The sequence below is a fragment of the Hyaloscypha bicolor genome (genome assembly GCF_002865645.1).
Source record: "Hyaloscypha bicolor E unplaced genomic scaffold K444scaffold_135, whole genome shotgun sequence".
Lineage (NCBI taxonomy): Eukaryota > Fungi > Ascomycota > Leotiomycetes > Helotiales > Hyaloscyphaceae > Hyaloscypha > Hyaloscypha bicolor.
Genome location: NW_020194637.1, coordinates 344,689 through 365,054, shown reverse-complemented (window position 1 = coordinate 365,054; position 20,366 = coordinate 344,689). Strand labels below are relative to the sequence as shown.

At 29.6% G+C, this 20,366-nt stretch overlaps 1 protein-coding gene across 1 annotated transcript; it reads right to left on the bottom strand.

Moving 5' to 3' along the window:
* Positions 1-18,209: 18,209 nt before the first annotated feature.
* K444DRAFT_539798 (putative 3-oxoacyl-reductase FabG) lies at positions 18,210-19,101 on the bottom strand (the record flags this gene model as incomplete). The annotated part of the gene is made up of 2 exons (XM_024875664.1): positions 18,210-18,579; positions 18,635-19,101. 2 exons carry the CDS (start codon positions 19,099-19,101, stop codon positions 18,210-18,212), a joined length of 837 nt encoding a protein of 278 aa, XP_024731324.1.
* Positions 19,102-20,366: the final 1,265 nt, after the last annotated feature.

Below are 20,366 nucleotides of genomic sequence, written 5' to 3'. Positions count from 1 at the left end.
TTATTAGGGTCTAAATAGGATTACTATTAAGAACCAAATACTATTACTACTTATTAGTAAGATAATAGATAGGCTTTATAAAATAAAGATATATATAAAGTTAGATTTAAAGAATACTTATTATTAGTTATAAATACGGGAGAATAATAAGTAAAAAACGGTATTTCAAATATACTATAAATATTTTAAGTACTATATTATATTCTTTAAACTATCTAATATTCTAGTAATATTTCAGGTATATATTAACTATATACTAGTAAGCCTTATAAATATTATTTATATAATTTATCTAGATAATATTTTAATTTATTTAGAGAATCTAGAATAATATATAATAATAGTCTAATATATACTCGAGTAGTTATAGTAATACTAGCTTTTTATAAACTTAGTAAAATACAAGTTTAATATAAAGAGAATAGAGTTCCTGGGATTTATAATTAGCCCAGATAATATAGAAATAGAGGCTAGCCGGGTTATAGCTATTAGGAAATAGCCGGCCCTAAAGAATAATATCTGAGAAATTCAAGTATTCCTGGGTTTTACTAACTTTTACTAGAGGTTTATCTATAAATATTCTAGAGTAATAAAAGAATTAACTAATTTACTAAAAACTAGCAGAAAACTACTATATTAGTTTAGCTAGACGGATAAGGCAAATAAGGCTTTTAGGGAACTATAAATTATATTTATAATAGTACTAATTCTTTATTATTTTAATCTAGCCTTAAAGATTTATATAGAAATAGATACTTTAGGATTTATAATTATAGGTATAATTTTCTAGCTCTTTAGTAAGGGGACAGAAGCTAGATAGTACTCTATTACTTTCTATTTAAAAAAGATAACTATAATTAAGAGTAAGTATAAGATATATAACTTTAAACTCTTAGCTATTATTCTAGTATTTCATATTTAGTAGTATTACCTAGTATATACCCGGTATACTATTATTATTAAGATAGATTATAATAACTTGAAATACTTTATAACTAAAAGAAAACTAAATAGTTAATAGATAAGATAGGTAAAGAAACTAGTTACCTTTAACTTTGTTTTAGAATACTAGCCGGAATATAGTAATCCCGCTAATAGGCTATTAAGGAGGCCAGACTTTATAGTAGATATAAATAAAGATACTTTATTATCTATATTTTATAATAAGCTATAGAATATAGAATAGAAAATCCTATAGGTAATAGTAATAGGATACTATACTATCCCTATAATACCGTAATATAAGGCCTAGGAAAAAGGAGATAAGTACTCTTTAATTAGTAAGATACTAAGGAATTCCGAAAAGGAAGTTTATTTTAGTAATAAAGTAATACCGGAAATATTATTACTTGAGCCTATTACTAGTATAACTAGTTATAAATAATATATACTACGGATTCTAGTTATATAGATAGCTAGATCCAAAATAGTATATAAGGAAAATAGAGAGATATTACTTGAATTACTATTATAGTATTAAAGACTCGATTTATTAGTATAATATTAGTAGTATAAATAGTTCTTAAAAAAGACTTTTACTAAAGCTATTAAGACTTGGGAACTTAATATATCTGGGTTATTAAGATATTAGGGTATTATTTATATATTAAATAAGCTAGCTTTTAAAGAAGAATTACTATAAACTAACTATAATAATTCTATAAGTAGGTATTTTAGTACTAGTAAGATACTAGAGATTCTCTAAAGAAAGTACTTCTAGTAAAGTATAAAAAAGAATATAAAAAACTATATTAGAACTTGTTCTATATATTAATAGACTAAGATAAAGAGATATTTGCTATATAATATACTTAGTTTATTTCTCTTTCTCTCTAAGTTATAATAAGAAATTACTATAAACTTTATTATAAGGCTACCTCTTTCTAGGTTTTATAGTAAAGTATATGATTTTATACTTGTTATTATTAATAGATATATAAAAATAATATAATATATTCTAATTACTAAGGAAGTCTTGGCTCCTAAGCTAGTAGAACTATTTATATATTATATTATTAAAGACTTTAGTATGCCTATAAGTATAATCTTTAATAAAGGATCTGTCTTTATAAGCAAGTTCTGGTCAAGTTTATACTTTTACTTAAAGGTTTAATAATAGCTAAATATAGTATTCTATTTATAAACTAATAGATAAACGGAGAATTTAAACCAAATTCTAGAATAATACTTGAGGTACTATACTAGCTACTAGTAGAATAACTAGATAATAAAGCTTGCTCTTATAAAATTTATATATAATAACTTTATATATTTAATAATAGAAATATCTCTATTCTATATCTTATATGAATTCTATTCTAGTATTAAACTATATATTAAGGATAATATTCCAGAAAAAAAAGTACTAGTAATATAGGAAAGAGTATAAAGAATTCAAATAGAATAGGAGATATTAGAGAAATAATAGTAAAAAGTAGTAAATATATAGAAAAAGTATTATAATAAGAAATATATTAATAAGAAGTTTAAGATATATAATAAAGTTATACTTTATATAAAAAATATTTAATAGCTATAATCTAGTATAAAGCTAGTAGATAAATATTTTGGCCCTTTTAAAATTCTAGAAATTATAGGAATATATAAATAGATATATTATTTGAAATTATTATTATTATATTAGATCTATAATATTTTCTATATTTCTTTCTTAGAACTATAATACCCGCAAGCTAGTATTATAGTAAAACTAGAGCCGGTTGAGATTAAAGGCAAAGAGGAATTCGAGGTAAAATCTATTATAGCCTATAAAAAGAATAGAAAAAAAAGAAAGTATCTTATTTATTAGAAGGGCTATTTACTAATAAATAATATATAGGAATTACTAAATAATCTAGAGAATATAGCTCAAGAATTATAAGAATACTTAGAAAAGAGTAATATTATAATATTATTAGCTAAATAGAAATATAAAAGATAAATACTTTTATTAAGAAACTATTAAAAAACCATATATTTATTCTTAGAAAAACTATATAAAAATTATTAAAAACTCTAATTTCTATATCTTATAAATATCTTACTCTTATAATTATTCTCTATTATTCTTATTATTATTCTTATTAGAATTCTCTCGAGAAATAAATAGTAAATTAGCCTATAAAGCTATTAGTTATTAGTAAGAAATAAGGAAAAAGTAAGTTTACTTAATACTAAAGAATATTAACTATACTATTAAAAGTACTTTATATTTATATTAAGCTAGTAAGAATTACTTAACTTATTTCTTGAATTATTAGAGGAATTTATTAGCCTTAAATAATAGCTTTAATATAAGAAATATATATAGTTTAGTATAAAAGAAAAGTAGTAATAGCCTTTTCTTTTTCGGATAAAGAATAGGGAAGATACTTATATATATTAATAGCTTAAAAAAGGCAGTTTAATTATACTATATATATTTAAGGAACCTTAAATAATATTAGAATAAGAAATAAAAGAAGGAATTTATAACTTATAGGATTATATTTCTTATTCTTAGAATAATAGTAATTATATACTAAGTAATTATTACTCTTAATATAAGTAAGGTCGGGAAACTTAGTAATATTCTTGAAATATTAAAGATAGTAAGAGTAAATTAAGGATATAGGAATATTAGTTAAACGGGTAATAATAGGCTAATAAGTACTAAGAGAAGTATTTATTTTAATAAATAAAGAAATAGAAAAGGAAATTAGAAAGAAACTTAAATAAAGCTTAAATAAGGCTTAAAGAAGCTTAAAGGAGCTTAAAGAAGGCTTAAAGAAAAAAGGTAAGAAATAAGGAGAAGCTAGGTATAGTATTATAATTAAGAAAAAGAAAGGTTAGTTAGTAGGAAAAGAGAGGCCTTTTTATAATACCCTTTTCCTAAATAGTAATTATAAATTCGGAATTAGCTCTATACTAGGAATATCCAGAAAATTCTAAAGAAGGAATTTATAAATAAACTAGAAGATTAGATTAACTTTTCTAAGCTCTTAGGCCTATAGAATAATAATTTATTTGCAAATAGAGGCTAAGTTAGGATTTATAAACTAATTAGGAAATTAGATAAGCTTTATATCCAATAGTATATACTATATTTATATTACCTTTATAAAAGGGAATTACTAGAGGCAATTTATAAACTAGCTAGGAAGAGTTAGTAAACTATATTCTTAATTCTATTACCTAATATAATAATAGGGTAATTATAGGAAGTCTTTAGGAAAAGCTAATAGCTAGGAAAGTTTTAGGGAAATATTTATAAAGCTATTTATAGTTTTCCCAGGCCTTTTAGGAATAAGGGCCTAGAGGGGGAATTAATATAATAGATATATATAATAGTATATAGATAGGTATTAGATATTATAGATCTAGTTTTCTATTTTAAATATAGCTTATAATCGGAATTATATAAATTATATAGGATTTCCTAATTAAGTAAAGGGCTTTATATACCTGGCTAAGTACTAGGGAATATATAGAAAAATATTCCTAGCTTTAAAAGGGATATTAATTAGTTTCTTATTAGAATTAATTCTTGGAATCTATTATACTTATAAGTATTATTCCGTAGCTTACTTACCTTAACTACTTATATATTACCCTACTATTATATATCTTATAAAAAAATAGTAGATATTTTTAAGCTAGATTATAATACTAGTTAAATATTAAGACTCTTTCTATATCTTATAGAATATTACTTATAGCTCGAGATATATTATATTTAATAAGGCTTCTATATCTAATTATTACAAGTATAAGATCTAGGGCCTAGAAAATATAGTTAGACTATTTCTATTTTAATAATTCAAAGCTAAAAAGAGAAGAGAATCCCAAAAGAGCCTCGGATCTAAATAATTACAAGCTATATACGGGCCTATATACTAGCTTAAACTCGGGGTTATATATAATAATCAGGTAATTATAGATACCTTACTTAGATACCAGATGCCTCTCTAGCTCTAGTCTAATTCCTACTAGTACCATATATTATAATAACCGTAATATTACTCTTCCCCTTAAAGTAAGCTCATTCCTGAGCTTTAAAAGTCCCTATTAAATTTCCAAGTTACAAGTTATATATTAAAGGCCAGGGCCTTTTGCACGTGACTTTAAAGGATTTCTATCCGTATTATATGATTCCGGTAATATATTATTCTTGGTATAGTCTAACTAATAGAGGAGATTCTAGAGCGGTCCTGGCTATTCGGGGTTCTTATTATAGAAGCTCTAAAGAGCTAGGGTACTATTACTTAATAAGAAAGCAGGATACTACTCCGGATCTAGGTTCTATTCTTTCTACTAGACTCCGTACTTTAGCTTCCCATAAAGCAGTTTTACTACTTATATCTCTTGAACTTTATACTCTATTTCCCTGTCTTATAGTTCTAATAATAGAGGCTCCGGATTTACTTATTCGGGAAGGGAATTACCTGGATCTTTATATAGCTTCTCTATATAAAATACCGGATATATTCTTATTAATTCCGGAAGCTTAAGCCTAAAGAAATATCTTACTTATTCCAGGATTTCATATAATTCTTCTATTTAGTAAGCTAGCTTATGGCTCGGATAATTATTCTTCTAGTACTTGGTAGTAATCTATACCTTATCTCCTATTTCGAAGTTTACTAGTTAGCGGTATTTATTAGCTTAAGTAATATAATATTCTTATACTTATATTATATTCTCCTATATCTTTTACTATAATTTATAGAGCCATATTACTAGGGCCTTTATTTTTTGTCTATTTAGCTCTTTCTTTAGGGTATCCGATTATACTTGGGTTTCCTAGTTAAATAATATCTGCGGTTTATAGCCCTTTTCTATAAGAAACGGGAATTAGCCTATAGTCTTATAGACTAGAGCTACCTACTAGTAATTAATTATTATTACCTATTTGTCCTAATTATCTTAGTAGTAATTTATATAGGAATATAGCTATTAGTCAAAGTACTAGTTAATAATCTCTATCTAGCTATTAGTTTGGAGATAGTTAGTAGTTAATAACTTAAGCTTTATACTAATATACTTATAGAACTTACTTCAGAAATCCGATATAAATTAGGGGCCTTAATTAGATACTATAGTCTCCGGGATACTAACTTGGCGAACTATATAGATAAGGAATAGGGGTACTAACTCTTTAGCTATTACTATATCTCGGATAGGAATTATAATAGGGTACTTATCTAGGTAATTAATAAAGATTACTACCATATTATACTTGTTCCTATTCTCTAGATATTTCTTGAAATCTACTAATATATATTACTAGGGGTAGTTAGGGACTAGTAATAAATATAAGAGCCCTGGCTTCTTATCTCTAGAGATATGGAATTATTAGCAGGTATAATAGTTATTCCTATACTAATTAATATCTATATCTTGGCCTGGCTAGTAATAGCAGGCCTAAAGAAGCTATTAAAGCTTGGCTTATTCTAAATATCTTATTAGGGGCTATATATATATCTCCTAAATAAGGATAGTATATAAGGATATCTCGGGTATTATTATACTATTAGATATAAATAGTTTACTATATTATAAGAGGAGGCCATCTTATAGTATTCAAGTACCTTCCTTCTTATTTCTTGCCTTATCCCGTAGCTCTTCTAGCTCCGGTAACTCTTGGTTCTTGTTTAATAGCTTATTTACTAGTTAGATATTATTATACTAGGTTTCTTCCTGAGCCGGGCTTATAAAGGCCTTAATTAGGGCTAACTAGAGATCCCGTATAATATTATTATTAATCTTTTATTATAAGAGAAGAATTTGGGTTTAGTAGGCTACTATTACCTTATCCTAGGTAATTATATTCTCGTATTTCCTACTTAGGGCATTTGCTTATTTATTTAACTTACCTGCCTAATATATAAGCTTAAAATAATAGTAAGAAAGATACTTTACCTAGTAAGCTTATCTTACTAAGAGCTTCTTTATAATTATAAAGTACTCAAGGGCTTAGTAATCTGAGTAAATTATAAAAGATGCCTTCTATAGGCCTTCTAGCTCCGCTTACTATTTAGTTAAAGAGAGAATAATAGCAAGTATCTTTTTATTATAGATATTATAGTTTAGCTCTACTAACTATATAGTCTTAAAGAAGAATACTACCGGATACTAGAATCTTATCTAGGGGTCTTATTATAAGAGGATACTAGCTATAACTCTATTTAATATATTCGTCTTAACTATAATAGGGAGATTCGGGTTATAGTAGTATAGAATTAGTACCGAGAATATAGCTTGCTTTAGCTTAGTAAAACCTTTTTAATACTAATTTATTTACTTAAACAGAACTCTCTTATATATTAGAGCTATTAGGGGCTTTGCTATATAGCTATATTCCGTAATAAAGTACTAATAAAAGTTATAAAAACCCAGAAAGCCTTATATTTCTTTAACTATCTTTAGTAGTTACTAGTTCTTAATAACTACTATCTTATCTGGATCTACTTTAATACCTCTAGTAAAAATAATAAAGCCTAAGTACTTTATATAAATAACCTTAAACTCTAATTTCTTAATATTCGCTTAGAGGCCGGTATCCTATAATTACTAAAAGACCTTTTATATATAGTCTTTATACTTTAGGGAATTATCCGAATAAATCAGGATATTATCCAAATAAGTTATATAAAAGATATTAAGGTAATTAAAAAGGATATTATTTATATATCTCTAATATATAGCAGGGCTATTAGTTAGGCCTTCCTAAAGAACCTTATATTTATAGGCCCTATATCTTATACGGAATATTATAAGTTCTTCTAATTCTGGGTCTATTTAGATTTAATAGAATACTTGCCAAATATCTAGCTTTATATAGACCTTGGCTTAAGCTAGTTATATAAGGGTCTCATAAATAAGGGAAAGAGGATAATAGTTCTTTTATATTAAGTCATTTAGCTTATAATAATTAATATAGAATTAGAGAGCTCTATTGGCCTTTTTTATAAAGAGGATCAGGGATATAAAAGGGGACTAGCTTGGCTTAATAAAGCCCTATTAGAGGTTCTTTTTAAGGAAGCGCTTGATCTCCTATAGCTTATAGGTTAACTATTAATAGAGCAGGAAATACCCTAGGCTCTCTGGGCCTTTAGGATTATTAATCTAAATCTTATAGTTATATAGTTAATATAGAAATAAGACATTTAATACTTTCTTTAAAAAGATATCTATAAAATCCTTAAACTTCTTTAGTAAGACTCTTACTAGCTATTATAGCTCCGTTTCTCCTAGCTATTACTTGCCCGGGACAAACTCGTCCTCTTACTATAATTCTAGCTCTTTATTAATCTCGAAAAACAATATTATAAAGAAAAGGTTCTTCTTTTTCTATAGATTTATCTAGAAAGTAGCCGGTAAGATATCTATAATATTAATTAAGGGCCTTAACTAGATCTTATGGCTTTCTTTTAGATAGTATGGTTTTAATATCCCTATCTCTAGCTTAGAAGAAACTTCTATATTTCCTAAGGCTACTTGTATTTCTCTATAGTATTGAGCTTAATTCTTTTACTATATATAGCTTTCTGAGCCTGGCTTAGGAAGAAAATAAGGAGATTTCCTTTTTATAAGCTAAGGTCTTTAGAACTTATTTATAGCTATAGCTTTATCTCTTTTATCTGCGTTTTCTTAGTACTAGTTACTTTTTCCAGGTTCCAAGTTCTTATATATAGTAGTTAGGACCTTATCCTAACCCTTTTTTCTAGGCTAATTATCTGGCTAGATTAACCTTCTATTCTTGTAATTAATTAGGATACTAGTATTTATAAACTACTATTATTCCAAAATTATATTATACTTACCTAGCCCTATAACTAGTATAGGTACTAGGACCCTCTATTTATTAATTAAGAGTATAAGCTTAATATAGTAAATAATAGGTACGGCCTACTTACTATTAAACCCCCTTATATTATAGGGTAATACTAATTAAGTAGGCTTAATATCTAGAAATTATTTAATTATTCTTATAAACTTGGAATTAATAAAAGTATATCCGTTTACTCTGGTATTAATAAGAGAAGAAGTCTTAATACCTAATCTATTATTACTAACTATATAAGGAAATATAAACGCTTTACCTCCTAGTAGCTAGCTCAAATTAACTTCTGCTATATTTATATAATATAGCCCTAAAAAGAAGACTTTCTTTAGGGGTTCTCGTTTCCCTATTCTATATTCTTGGATAGCTTACTTGTAGTAAGTACTGCTAGCTTGGCTACTAAAACTTACTTTATATATTCTGTCTTAGGCTCTAAATAGTTTCTAGATATATAATTAAATCCATTATAGTTATAGTACTTGAGATCTGAGGATCCGGGCTTCGGGGTAGCAGGCTTATCCGTTATTAGGGTCTTGGGAGCAGGCTTTATATAAAGGGTACCTCCTGGGCTTGGCTTATCTATACCTTTATTAGCTTTCTTAGATACCTATTCTTTTTTTTTATAGCAAGCTCGGATTTACTAGTTATTTATAGTATAGTATTATGCGAACTCTATAGTACGGATAGCCGGGTTATTATAGTATATAGCTATGGCCTCTTAAAGCTTCCAGGTAAGCTTATTATTCAGGTTATTTTTAAGGTCCTATAGGTTAATATTTCCATCTGCTATATACCTTAGGAATAGGGTATAGAACTCCTGAAAGGTCTGGCCCTTCTTTATAAATAGCTCCTTAAATATTTACCGAATATTATATTCCTTATTTAGATTACTATATAGCTTCTCTAGATAAGTATATAGTTCCCTAATAGTCTCGTATATATATTAACTATTCTGGTTCAGGCGGGAAGAGATTAGTATAAGAGTATAGCTACCTATATAGCCGGATATATAAATAATCTTAAGGTCCTCTATCTAATAGGTATTAGAGTTATTATAGAGCCTGTTCTTAATCTGAACTAACTAATTATTAAAGGTAATACTATCCTTAGTTATATTTTCGAAAATGGGAGAATTAGAGAGTTTAACTAAATATCTATTTTCTAGAACAGGGGAATTAGTTATCCCGGCAGGCTATATAATAAGCTTCTTAATAATAGCTTTATTCTTTTATAGAACTTGCTTGGTTTCTCTTAGCTAATTATAATAATTCTCGCTATAGGCAAGGATATTATATATCTTTAGAATTAGCTTAATAATCTCTTTATATAAAGCCTCTGGGTTCTAAAGTAACTCTTGGAACTTTGCTTTTAATAAGACAGGTCCCTTTTCTTCCTTTACTCTCTAGAAGAAAGTATCTCTTCTATTATAAATATTAATGGAATACTCGGATTCCTCAGGAGACTTAATAAGAGGCTCTGGTCTATCTTCTAGTAATATACTAGTAGTATCTCGTACTATAGCTTCTTCTGACTTGCCTAGTTATTCCGGGACTTACTTTTTTGTAAATCTTTATTTAGTAGTAAGATTACTAGCCTATCTACTTACCTGGCCGGTCCAGGGCTTTCTTGCCTAGTTATTCTAGGGCTTTCTTTTATTCTAATATTAGTTAACCGGTTCGGGAATAGCTACGGTATATTATGTCTATACTTATTAAAAACTAATTAGATAGGTATTATTTAAATCCTTTATAGGATTAAGAAATAGGCAAGCTTTGAATTATATTACGAGTATAAGATCTAGAGTCTAAAAAGTATAGTTAGACTATTTCTATTTTAATAATTTAAAGCTAAAGAGAGAAGAGGATCCCGAAGGAGCCTCGGATCTAAATAATCGCAAGCTATATATAGGCCCATATACTAGCTTAAGCTCGGGGTTATATATAATAATTAGGTAACTATAGATACCTTGCTCAGATACCAGATATCTCTCTAGCTCTAGTCTAACCCTTACTAGTACCATATATTATAATAACCATAATACTAATTATCTTATAAAATAGTAAAATATATTAGTATTATAATTAAAGAAGTTCTATTTTATAATTTTATTTATTATTTATAAGCCTATTTTCTAGCTAATAAGTCTTAGCTAATAACTAAGAAACTTATTAGCTATTTTATTTAAAGCCTCTAGAAACAGGAAATTACTCTAATAAAGACTTAGTATTAAAAAATAAGTTTAACTAATTAATTTAAATAAAAAGTTTATAGTAAAAGTTTTTATATATAAGTAATTTCATATAATAAACTCAAGTTCCTATTCTTTATTATATAAATAAGCTATATAATAAATTCTTTCTAGCTTATTAAAGTAGCCTTTATTTCTGGTTATATAAGTTATAATATATAATAAACTTAAACTTTTTTTGGGTTATTTTTAGAAGAATTAGTAAGCTTTTCTAGATAGATTTATTAAGGCCTCGGTTTTTAAAAGTATTAGTTTAGCCTTTTTATTTCTCTTTTAGATAATAATTTGGCTTTTAGGAATTATATATAAATATTGGAATAAATAAGAAGATATATTATATATACTTTCTAAATAAATTAGAATAAAACTTATAGAATTCCTATAATAATATTAAATCTATAATACTAGCTAGTAAAGACTTTAATAACCTTAATAAGACTTGAATTATAAGCCTAGCCCTTAAATTTCTTACTTAATTTTAAGATTAAATAATCTATAATAGGTTACTTATTATAGAATATATTATATTCTTTTTCTAAAAAGTATTAAATATTAGTAATAGTCCGAATATCCTAAAGCCTTTAAGACTCTTTATAAGTTTCCGGCTTTAGGATATATTTATAGCTAGCTAATTCTATAGAATTATATAATTATATAATTCCTTATATTAATTTAAAGGAATTATATCTTTATATATAGCTATAATATTACTTTTAAAAAGCTTAATATAAATAAACTTTTATAGCCCAAATATTAGTTATTAAATAAGTTATTTAAGATTCTTTTATTTTTTAAATTCCCTAAATTATTCTTATATTACTTCTTATTATTTATAGAAATTTTATTATTAAAATCGTTCTCTTAAATATTTTCTGGTCCTTAATTCGCTATAATTATATTCTTTAGTCTCTATTTTGCCTTTTGAATTACCTCTAATTACTTATTTCTCCTATAAGAAAACTCGATATTAAATAGAAGCTTTCTAATTCTCTTTTTATAAAGTTTAAAAATATAATAAAAGAACTAATATATTCTAATATAGTTTTAATCTAATTCTATTTTAAGCTTATTTATAATATATATAATACCGGTATTTTTAAAGAGAATTATATAAAGCTTTTTAATTTCGGGAATTTAATATATTATATAATTATATCCTGTAATTTTCTTTTTAAGCTTAGAAAATAATTACTTAATTACTTTTATTAGGGAAATACTATAATAACAAACTCCCTAGTAATAATTATATAGCTTTTCTAGAACTTTAGGTTAGAGGTAATTAGCTTTTACTTACTAAGAGTAAATTAAACTAATATTATAAAGAAGAATAAAGTTATTAATCTATTAATAGAGGATATTTATATAAATAAATCGAATAGTAATTAGATTATAGTAAAACTTTCTATTAAAAATACTTATATTATAAAAAGATTTAAAGAACCGTTTCTAGATTTCTATAAGTCTATTAGCTAAGGTATTCTATTATATTTTAATATACTAATTCTTTATTAAAGGCCCGTAAATAAAGGCCTTTTTCTATAATAAATTGTAATTCTTTACTAACTACCGGAGCTTAACTTATATAACTATTATAAGTAGTATTTTCTAGCCTTTATTAGCTTATAACTTTTTTAGAAAGTAATTCTATTCTCTAATATAGAAAAAGTAGAACTTTAGAATAGTAATTTATATATAATTTAATATACTAATAAAAATACTAATTATTATTCGAGAATATATATTAATAATACTATAGATCTAAAAGCCGTAATAAAATAACTTATTATATCTATTTATAAACTAATATTAACCTAGCTCCTTAATAGTAAATTTCCTATATTTCCGATTCTTATATTTATCTTATATCTTTACTTTTATTTTATCTAATATCCTAAATATCTGCTATATTTTCTTATAGAATATAAATTTACTAGTATTTTTTCGGATCTAGTAATATATTCTTCTATAGCTATATTAGATTAATTAATTACTCTTTAGTTTCTTAAAGATAAATTCTTTAGCTTTTTTAAAGGTATTAATATATTCGGTATTAAATTAATTTCGTTTTAGCTAAAGCTTATAATAATACCGAATTATTTTTAGGGTATATATATTAAGCCTAGAATAATTGAATTTGTAATTAAAGATCCGAAATATATATTTAAGTAAATAGTTCTAATACTAGAAATAATATATTATTTCAATTAGCTTTTTATTATAGAAATATATCTTATATTTTATTTATTATTAATTCGGAAAGAGTTTAGTATTCTATTATTATAATTAAATAATATAGCTAGTTTTACTAGTATTAAACCCTTCTAGTTATAAAATATATCTAATATTCTAAAGAGTTTTCTCTTAAATATAATAAAGCTTTTTAATTTAAACTCGATATTATTTCTATAATTAAAAATTAATTCTATTAGTTCCTATAATATAATATAGTTTATAAGTTATAGTAATAGTAATTAGAAATAAAGAATAAGAAAAAAAGGAAATATATAGTTTTTAAATATTAGTTTATACTAATATAAAAATCCTACTTTTATATTTATATAAAATATAATATTATAATTATTAAAAATAGTCTTGTTTTTATATTATATTATCTAGATTATAAAATAATACTAATATTTTATTTCTTATATATAAAAAAAATTATTTTTAGTATTATATAATTATATAATTCTCTAGATCCGAGAAACTAATATAAAATTTAGAGAAAATAACTTGCTATTTATATAATTCCAAAATTATTAGGCTTTCTAATCTAATTCTATACTTTTTAGGTTTAACTAGGAACTCTTTATCTATACTCTAGTATTATATTAGTAATAGACCTATAAATATAGTTTATCTAATCTGCTTATTTGGCCCAGAAATTATATCTTATAGTTTCTTTTTATAAAAGTAGTATTAGTATAGCAAATACTATTACTTATAAAATTAATTCTATCTTCTAATTAGCTTATTAATTTTATTATTACCTCTATTTGCGAATTTATTATTACTTTATAAAAAAAAAAGCTTAAAAAAGTTAATCTAATCTCCTAATTTATTTATAAATTCGTTCTTTTATATTTTTTGGGCCTTTATAATATAAAAGTAATTTCGAATTCGCAATTACTTTTCGGGAAAAAAGTATTATAAAAAGGCCTTCTTTTTCTTCTAACTAATTCTTTTTCTTTTAATTATAATACTATATTTAATCTTCTTTTTGCCTTTCTTCTTTTTCTTTTAAGTATTATTTAAGCCTTTCTTTTTACTATAAGGTAAATATAATTCTTTATTATATTACTAAAGAAGTTCTTAAAGAAAAAGAAGAAATATAATATATATAATATATATAATATTAATAATTTATATTTATCTAGTAAAAATAAGTAATATAATATAGCTCGAATATAAAGGCTTTAAGATTCGAGGTATTATAGAGAAGTAATAAGTTATATTCTTCTTATATAAAAGGCTAGAATAATAATTTATTAAATCTACTAAACTTCTTTTTTTTCTTAAATACCTTATAGCTTTCTTCTATTACTACTAATAAATAGTACTATTTCAAGCTTTTTAATATCTCTAATAAGATAATACAAGTTATAAAAAATATCTATAAAATACTAGAGGTTTGAAATATAAAGTTTTATTTTAGAAAGAAGTTAGCTAACTTAGATAATCCGAAAATTATAGTAAATCTAGAGGTAGTATATAGTTAAACTCGAGGCTATTTAGTATCTATATCTTATATTAATTATATAAAAAAGAACCCTAAAGGCCTATAGCAGAAATATATATAAGTTTAAGGCAAATTTAATTAAATCTATTATAATTACAGATATAATAATAATAGTAGAATATATATCTCATACTGCCTTAATATAGTACTAAAAGATCTAGCTTTTTCTAAGTTAGCCTCTATAAAACCTTAATCTTTAAAACTATAAATACCCTCGAAATAAAGTAATAAAGTAAAGAGACTAATAAAGGAAAAGAGAGAGAAAGAGGAAAAGAGTAAAAATAAGAATAAAGAGGATAATAAAGATAGAGATATTTCGAATATTATAAGAGATAATAGTAAAGATAATAATAATAAAGAAAATATATCTTATAATCTATAGGATCTACTATACGGATTATATAAGTTAAAGAGGAGTTAATAGTAGTTAAAAAGGGGAAATAGAGGCAGGAATAGAGGCAGAGGAAGTACTAGAGATATTATAGCAAAGATAAATATAAATATCGGTATATTTAGTAACTATAAATAACTTTATTTTGGCTATCTCTATATAAGTTATATATACGAGTATAATAGTAATTGTGCCCGCAGAATGCGGTATTTTAGTTACAGGCGATTTTTGGTGGGGTGCGCACGTACCACAAATCAGACATTGAAGGTCGAAAACCAGATTCGAAAATCGCTTGGTCTTCTGATCCTTATGGCTGGTCTGGAAATTTCGAGTGTGGCGTAGATATGCGGGTTCCAGTTTCTGTCTGTATTTTCAACCATGCAGTACGCTGTACCTGTCCCTACAGACTAGGCCCCATTCGGCACCTGGTTCCGCTTAGCTCAAAAGTTGTGGAGCACGTCGCAAGAGGACGCTAACGCTTGCGTTGCCTTGATTTTCCTCGATCTCGCTCTTGCGCAGGTCGCCAGCTGATAAATTATTTAAGCAGTGGCTTTTGAGTTTTCGATCGATTACACAGGGGAAAAAGCGGTATTCGCAAATATCGGTTCTAAGGTCTTGAAACCTAATCACTGTATTGACGATCCGATCTGGTGCTGAGGTATCGTCGAATTTGCTGGATTTCTGTATTGATCTTCGGATTTTGTTGAAATTTGAGCTTTATGTAGGCTATATTGTCAAATAGCAGCTTTACCGTCACATACGACCATAGACTGAGGAGAAATGGGCATCCCGTCCGCTCTGCCATACACAAGCCTCAGATCGGCAGATTAGTAGTTGGGTGGGTGACCACCAGCGAATACCTGCTGTTGTATGTTTTTGTTTCGGCTTTCCTTTTGCCTGGGCCATTTCAAACTCCGTGCAGTATTTTGGGGACAGACAAACCCTCAGTTTGCGTTCGAGACGAACGGCTCACACGGCATTGCCAAACAAAAGTCTGCGAGATCTGGAAAACAGAGTTGCTACCTGACGCAGGGGAGTGTACCCTATGACAGCAGCCCTAGCTGTCAACGATTATTTGATCACCGAACGCATTGAAGTGACAGTCGAGAAGTATCTGAGTTATGCCATCGACTCCGAGAATGAGTTACCGGTAGCTGTCAGGAGCATTTCTCTTGTTCAACGCGATGGGCCGAAAAGTCCCAGACGGGGCCCGGCGCCGCTACTCCATCTCCTTTTATGCATCTACACAAACAACAGCGTGATTTTCTTTTCTTTAAGAATAAAGAACTTGGTGTGTTTCGTGATTAGCTGTTCCAACGGCTTACTCCAGCCTTAATGTAGCTTGCTGTTTCAATTTTGCGTCTTCGAATCTACTAGAGTGCTCTGTTTGACGGGGAAAAATCTTCGTTGGAGAAATAAACCGAAAGATTGATAGTGCATCGTTTTGGCATGAGATCAACCATTCGTGATCGGCTCTCGGCTCCGGTTGGTTGGAAAGGGCGAACGCCTTTCGACCCTGAAAACTTCAGCGCTGTGAGGTCAACGGAACCTCACTTGGCATCATCAGACGAGGAATAATGGCGCTTACGATGCCTTTCAGTTTTTGTGAAAGCATTTTCCACTCTTTTCCCGAGAGTCTTTTGGAGCAAGGTAGACTGGTGCGTTGATTTCGGCAGCTTGGTAGACTTCTCGTGAGGCTTGCTGTCGGTCACTTTCTGGGTGATAGAGTACATTCTTGATGAGGAGAGAAAGTGGTTTGCGGGGAAGAGGATGGGGTGGTCTTTTATATGAGTTTCCTGATGGATATAGTAATGCAAAGTGAGGTGTCGAGGAAGAAATGAGACCCTTATGATGGTTTCGGAGTGGCAAAAGATGATTGTTGGAAGGTGGACGTATAAGAGGACTTTAGAGAAGGAGCTGTGTATAATCTTGTGGATTTACAGAGGACGAAGACTGATTGTATCCGAGAGAGAAGACCCCATTTCCGATCCTCCATATATTCTACAGAATTGAAGTTTTGAGATAGTATAATATTTGAGACCTGAGTTTAGGCAAGTTTCCAGTGCAGTTGTCGTTCAAAGCAACTATTCGCCAACTTCATCCACGCTTACGCAAACTCTGGCAACGCGCTCTTCAATCCTGTCAAATCGACATTGAGCTATCCAATTTGAGCTCTCCTGACTATCAAGCCATTCAAACAGTTCTCTCGTGCCTTCTTTAGCTCATCCACCTCTTACTATATCCCACTGCTTACTATATCGTCGTTCTTGTCCTCTCTCGGACCAATAGTAGCTCCTCGCGCTGGGACTCCGGCATGACTTGGATCAGTTTGCCATAGTTTGCTCCAAGAGCTCGATCTCGGACTCCTTTGTTCAGAATTGTTTCTTTCTTCTCCCGTATAAAGGCTTCCTTGGGAGGCAGACCGGCTCCAAGAGCTTTTATACTCAGTGAAAACACATGGCATCGGCCACTCCATATCGGAACCGCGGTATTTAATACCTTAAGCATAGATAAAATATAAAATAAAAAAAGTTTTGTGGCGTTCTCGAACAAAACCGAAGTTCGCCATCAACTCTGGGGAAAGCTACTCAGTTGCAAATCTCAGTGCCGTAATATTGCGAGGCTGGGTTCTCATAATGCACCCCGAGGCAAGTTACACTGATCTCATGACCACTATATCATTCGGTCATGAAATCGTGATGAAGATTATTTTCTTATTCTTAGGCGTTTCATTCATGGAGGTGAAGCATGGCAGTCTCAGCCAGCTCTAGGCCGCGGCAAGCACAAAGAAAGATAATCTGGCAAATGGAGAATACTACATACCCATCAGGTGGTTGAGCAACGATCGGTTGGACGAGACCGTGACGAGCACAAGATGGCTGAGGAGCTATAAACTCATACTCAGGATGTTCTTACTAAGCTTTGAACGCATAGGAATAGTGGACTTGGTGTTTTGTACTGTACGGGAAAGGCCATGCAGGGTTCTACTATTTAAATTGAATGACTTCTAATGTGTCAGATATCCACCGTCCATCACAAGACAACTTCCATGCACGAAGTTACTTCGATAACCTAAAAGCCATACCACACCCTCTGCGATCTCCTCAGGAAGCCCGAATCGCTGCATGGGAGTCCAGTCATTGACCTTGATCAGAGCGTTCGTACGCATCTCTCCAGGGGCGTCCGTTAAAGGGGTTTTGATGTACCCGGGCACAATTGCATTGCACTTGATCTCGGGATAGTCAAGAGCGGCCGTTCGAGTTATCCCTGCTACGCCGTGCTTTGCTGCCGTATAGGCACCTGAATGGCGAAGGCCGTTGATGGCAGCAAGGGAGGCGATGTTGACGATTGCACCTCTTTGAAGTGGCGCGTATGCACTATTTGTCATATTTTTCAGAACAAATTCAAATTTACAACGCAGGTATAGCTTACCGATCAGTAGTCAAAGATTGTTGAGACATCATCTGCTTAACTTCTGCCTTCAAGCATAGGAAGACACCCGTCATATTAATCCCAACCATTCGATTCCAATCCTGCAGCTCCGTATCCGCAAGTGGCTTCTTCATCCCAATACCGGCACAATTAACAGCATAGTCTATCCTGCTGAATGCTGCCACCGTCTCTTTCACCATAGCGATGATGGACTCCTCATCCTGTACGTCTACTCGCATAGCCACGCATTTGAATTTAGGGTTTGGAGATGAGGATTCTAATTCGGCTTGCACAGCTTGTGCACTGGCGAGATTGATGTCTGCGAGTGCAATGCCGGCACACCCTTCTCTGGCAAGGAGGTGGACGATAGCTCGACCAATTCCAGATGCGGCACCAGTAACGAGTGCAAAGCCTGGCACGCCTAGGGCACTTGTTGTTGAAACGATCGGCTCCCCCTGGATTCCCATTCTGTTTGAGGTGTTTTCAGGAAGCTTGAACAATGATTTATTTTCTAGCTGTGTGAAGTGCATGGTTCATTCGATTATAGATGGAGTGAGTTTTGGCAGAAAATAATACATACATACAATAGGCACTAATTGACAGATCGAGGCAATTTGCTGTAAAACCCGAAAAGCAGGAAGGGGCGGGCAACAAGGGATCGTCATTGCAGGTTCATCTCCGGTCTGGGAATTTTGCGGGAATAGGAATGCCGGAAGCGTTATTGACGTACTCCGCATTAAGTTAGTCTGTGGTACGGCTGGTAGAAAGAATAGCAAATAACTGCGCAATTTATAGTCGAACTATTGTTGTGTAACGCATGTGGTGACCATGGGGCAACGTGGGTGTATTATGTTCTCTCTAGATTCCTTGAAGACTATGCTTAAACCCCAAAGAGTTAGTGGTAACACTTCCAAGTTCAACAATTTCTTAGCAATACATTTGTTGATCACAACAGTTTTGGAGCAAAGGATACAGATTGATATTACGTCTAAAGTTCTAGAGGGTAGAAGTCTAGTGGTTGTTTTGAAATTTCGAAGTGTTGTGAGCTATCGGAATGTTTGGGTGGATCAACTGTAGCTCCAACAATTCCGTGGGCAGCACGTGAACATGACTTCTAATTTACTCGTTTTTGACCTCCTGTAGTTTCGCTCGGCCGGGGTTCACATTGTTCTCAAAACATATGCTGCCGTCTCTGTTTCTCATTGGCGGTATTGCGGGATTGCGGAAATGCGGGATGTCGAGTAGTTAGCCCCGGAGCTAAGAATTGCGCCTAGAATTACACAGTATGCCTAAATAAGTATATCTGAGAATTTCCAAGTGCAAGAGATTAAAGGAAAATTGGAGATGCGTAAATATATACTTGGAAATGTACTGCCATGGTTTTAGGCGATGGATACGTTAGAAAGAGAAGATGTAAACCCTACACAGTACACACTATATCAGGTCATTCACACTATAATGAAATCACCAAGGCTGAAGTTCGCTCTTAACACTTCACAATCACAGCCCCCATTCACATCATTTCCAACTCTTATCTAGGCAATATGTTATTTAATGCACTCTTACGCCCCTCGATATCTATTATTCATTTCGAATTTTATCTCTGTGCGTGTAGGCTAAATTATTTCAGCGGGAAACCAATAATAAGTGGAAGTCTTAATTGCATTTGCTGCTCAAGCTTTTAGTCATCTATCATTGGATGATCTCTCATACAGAGCCCATTCCTCCAAAT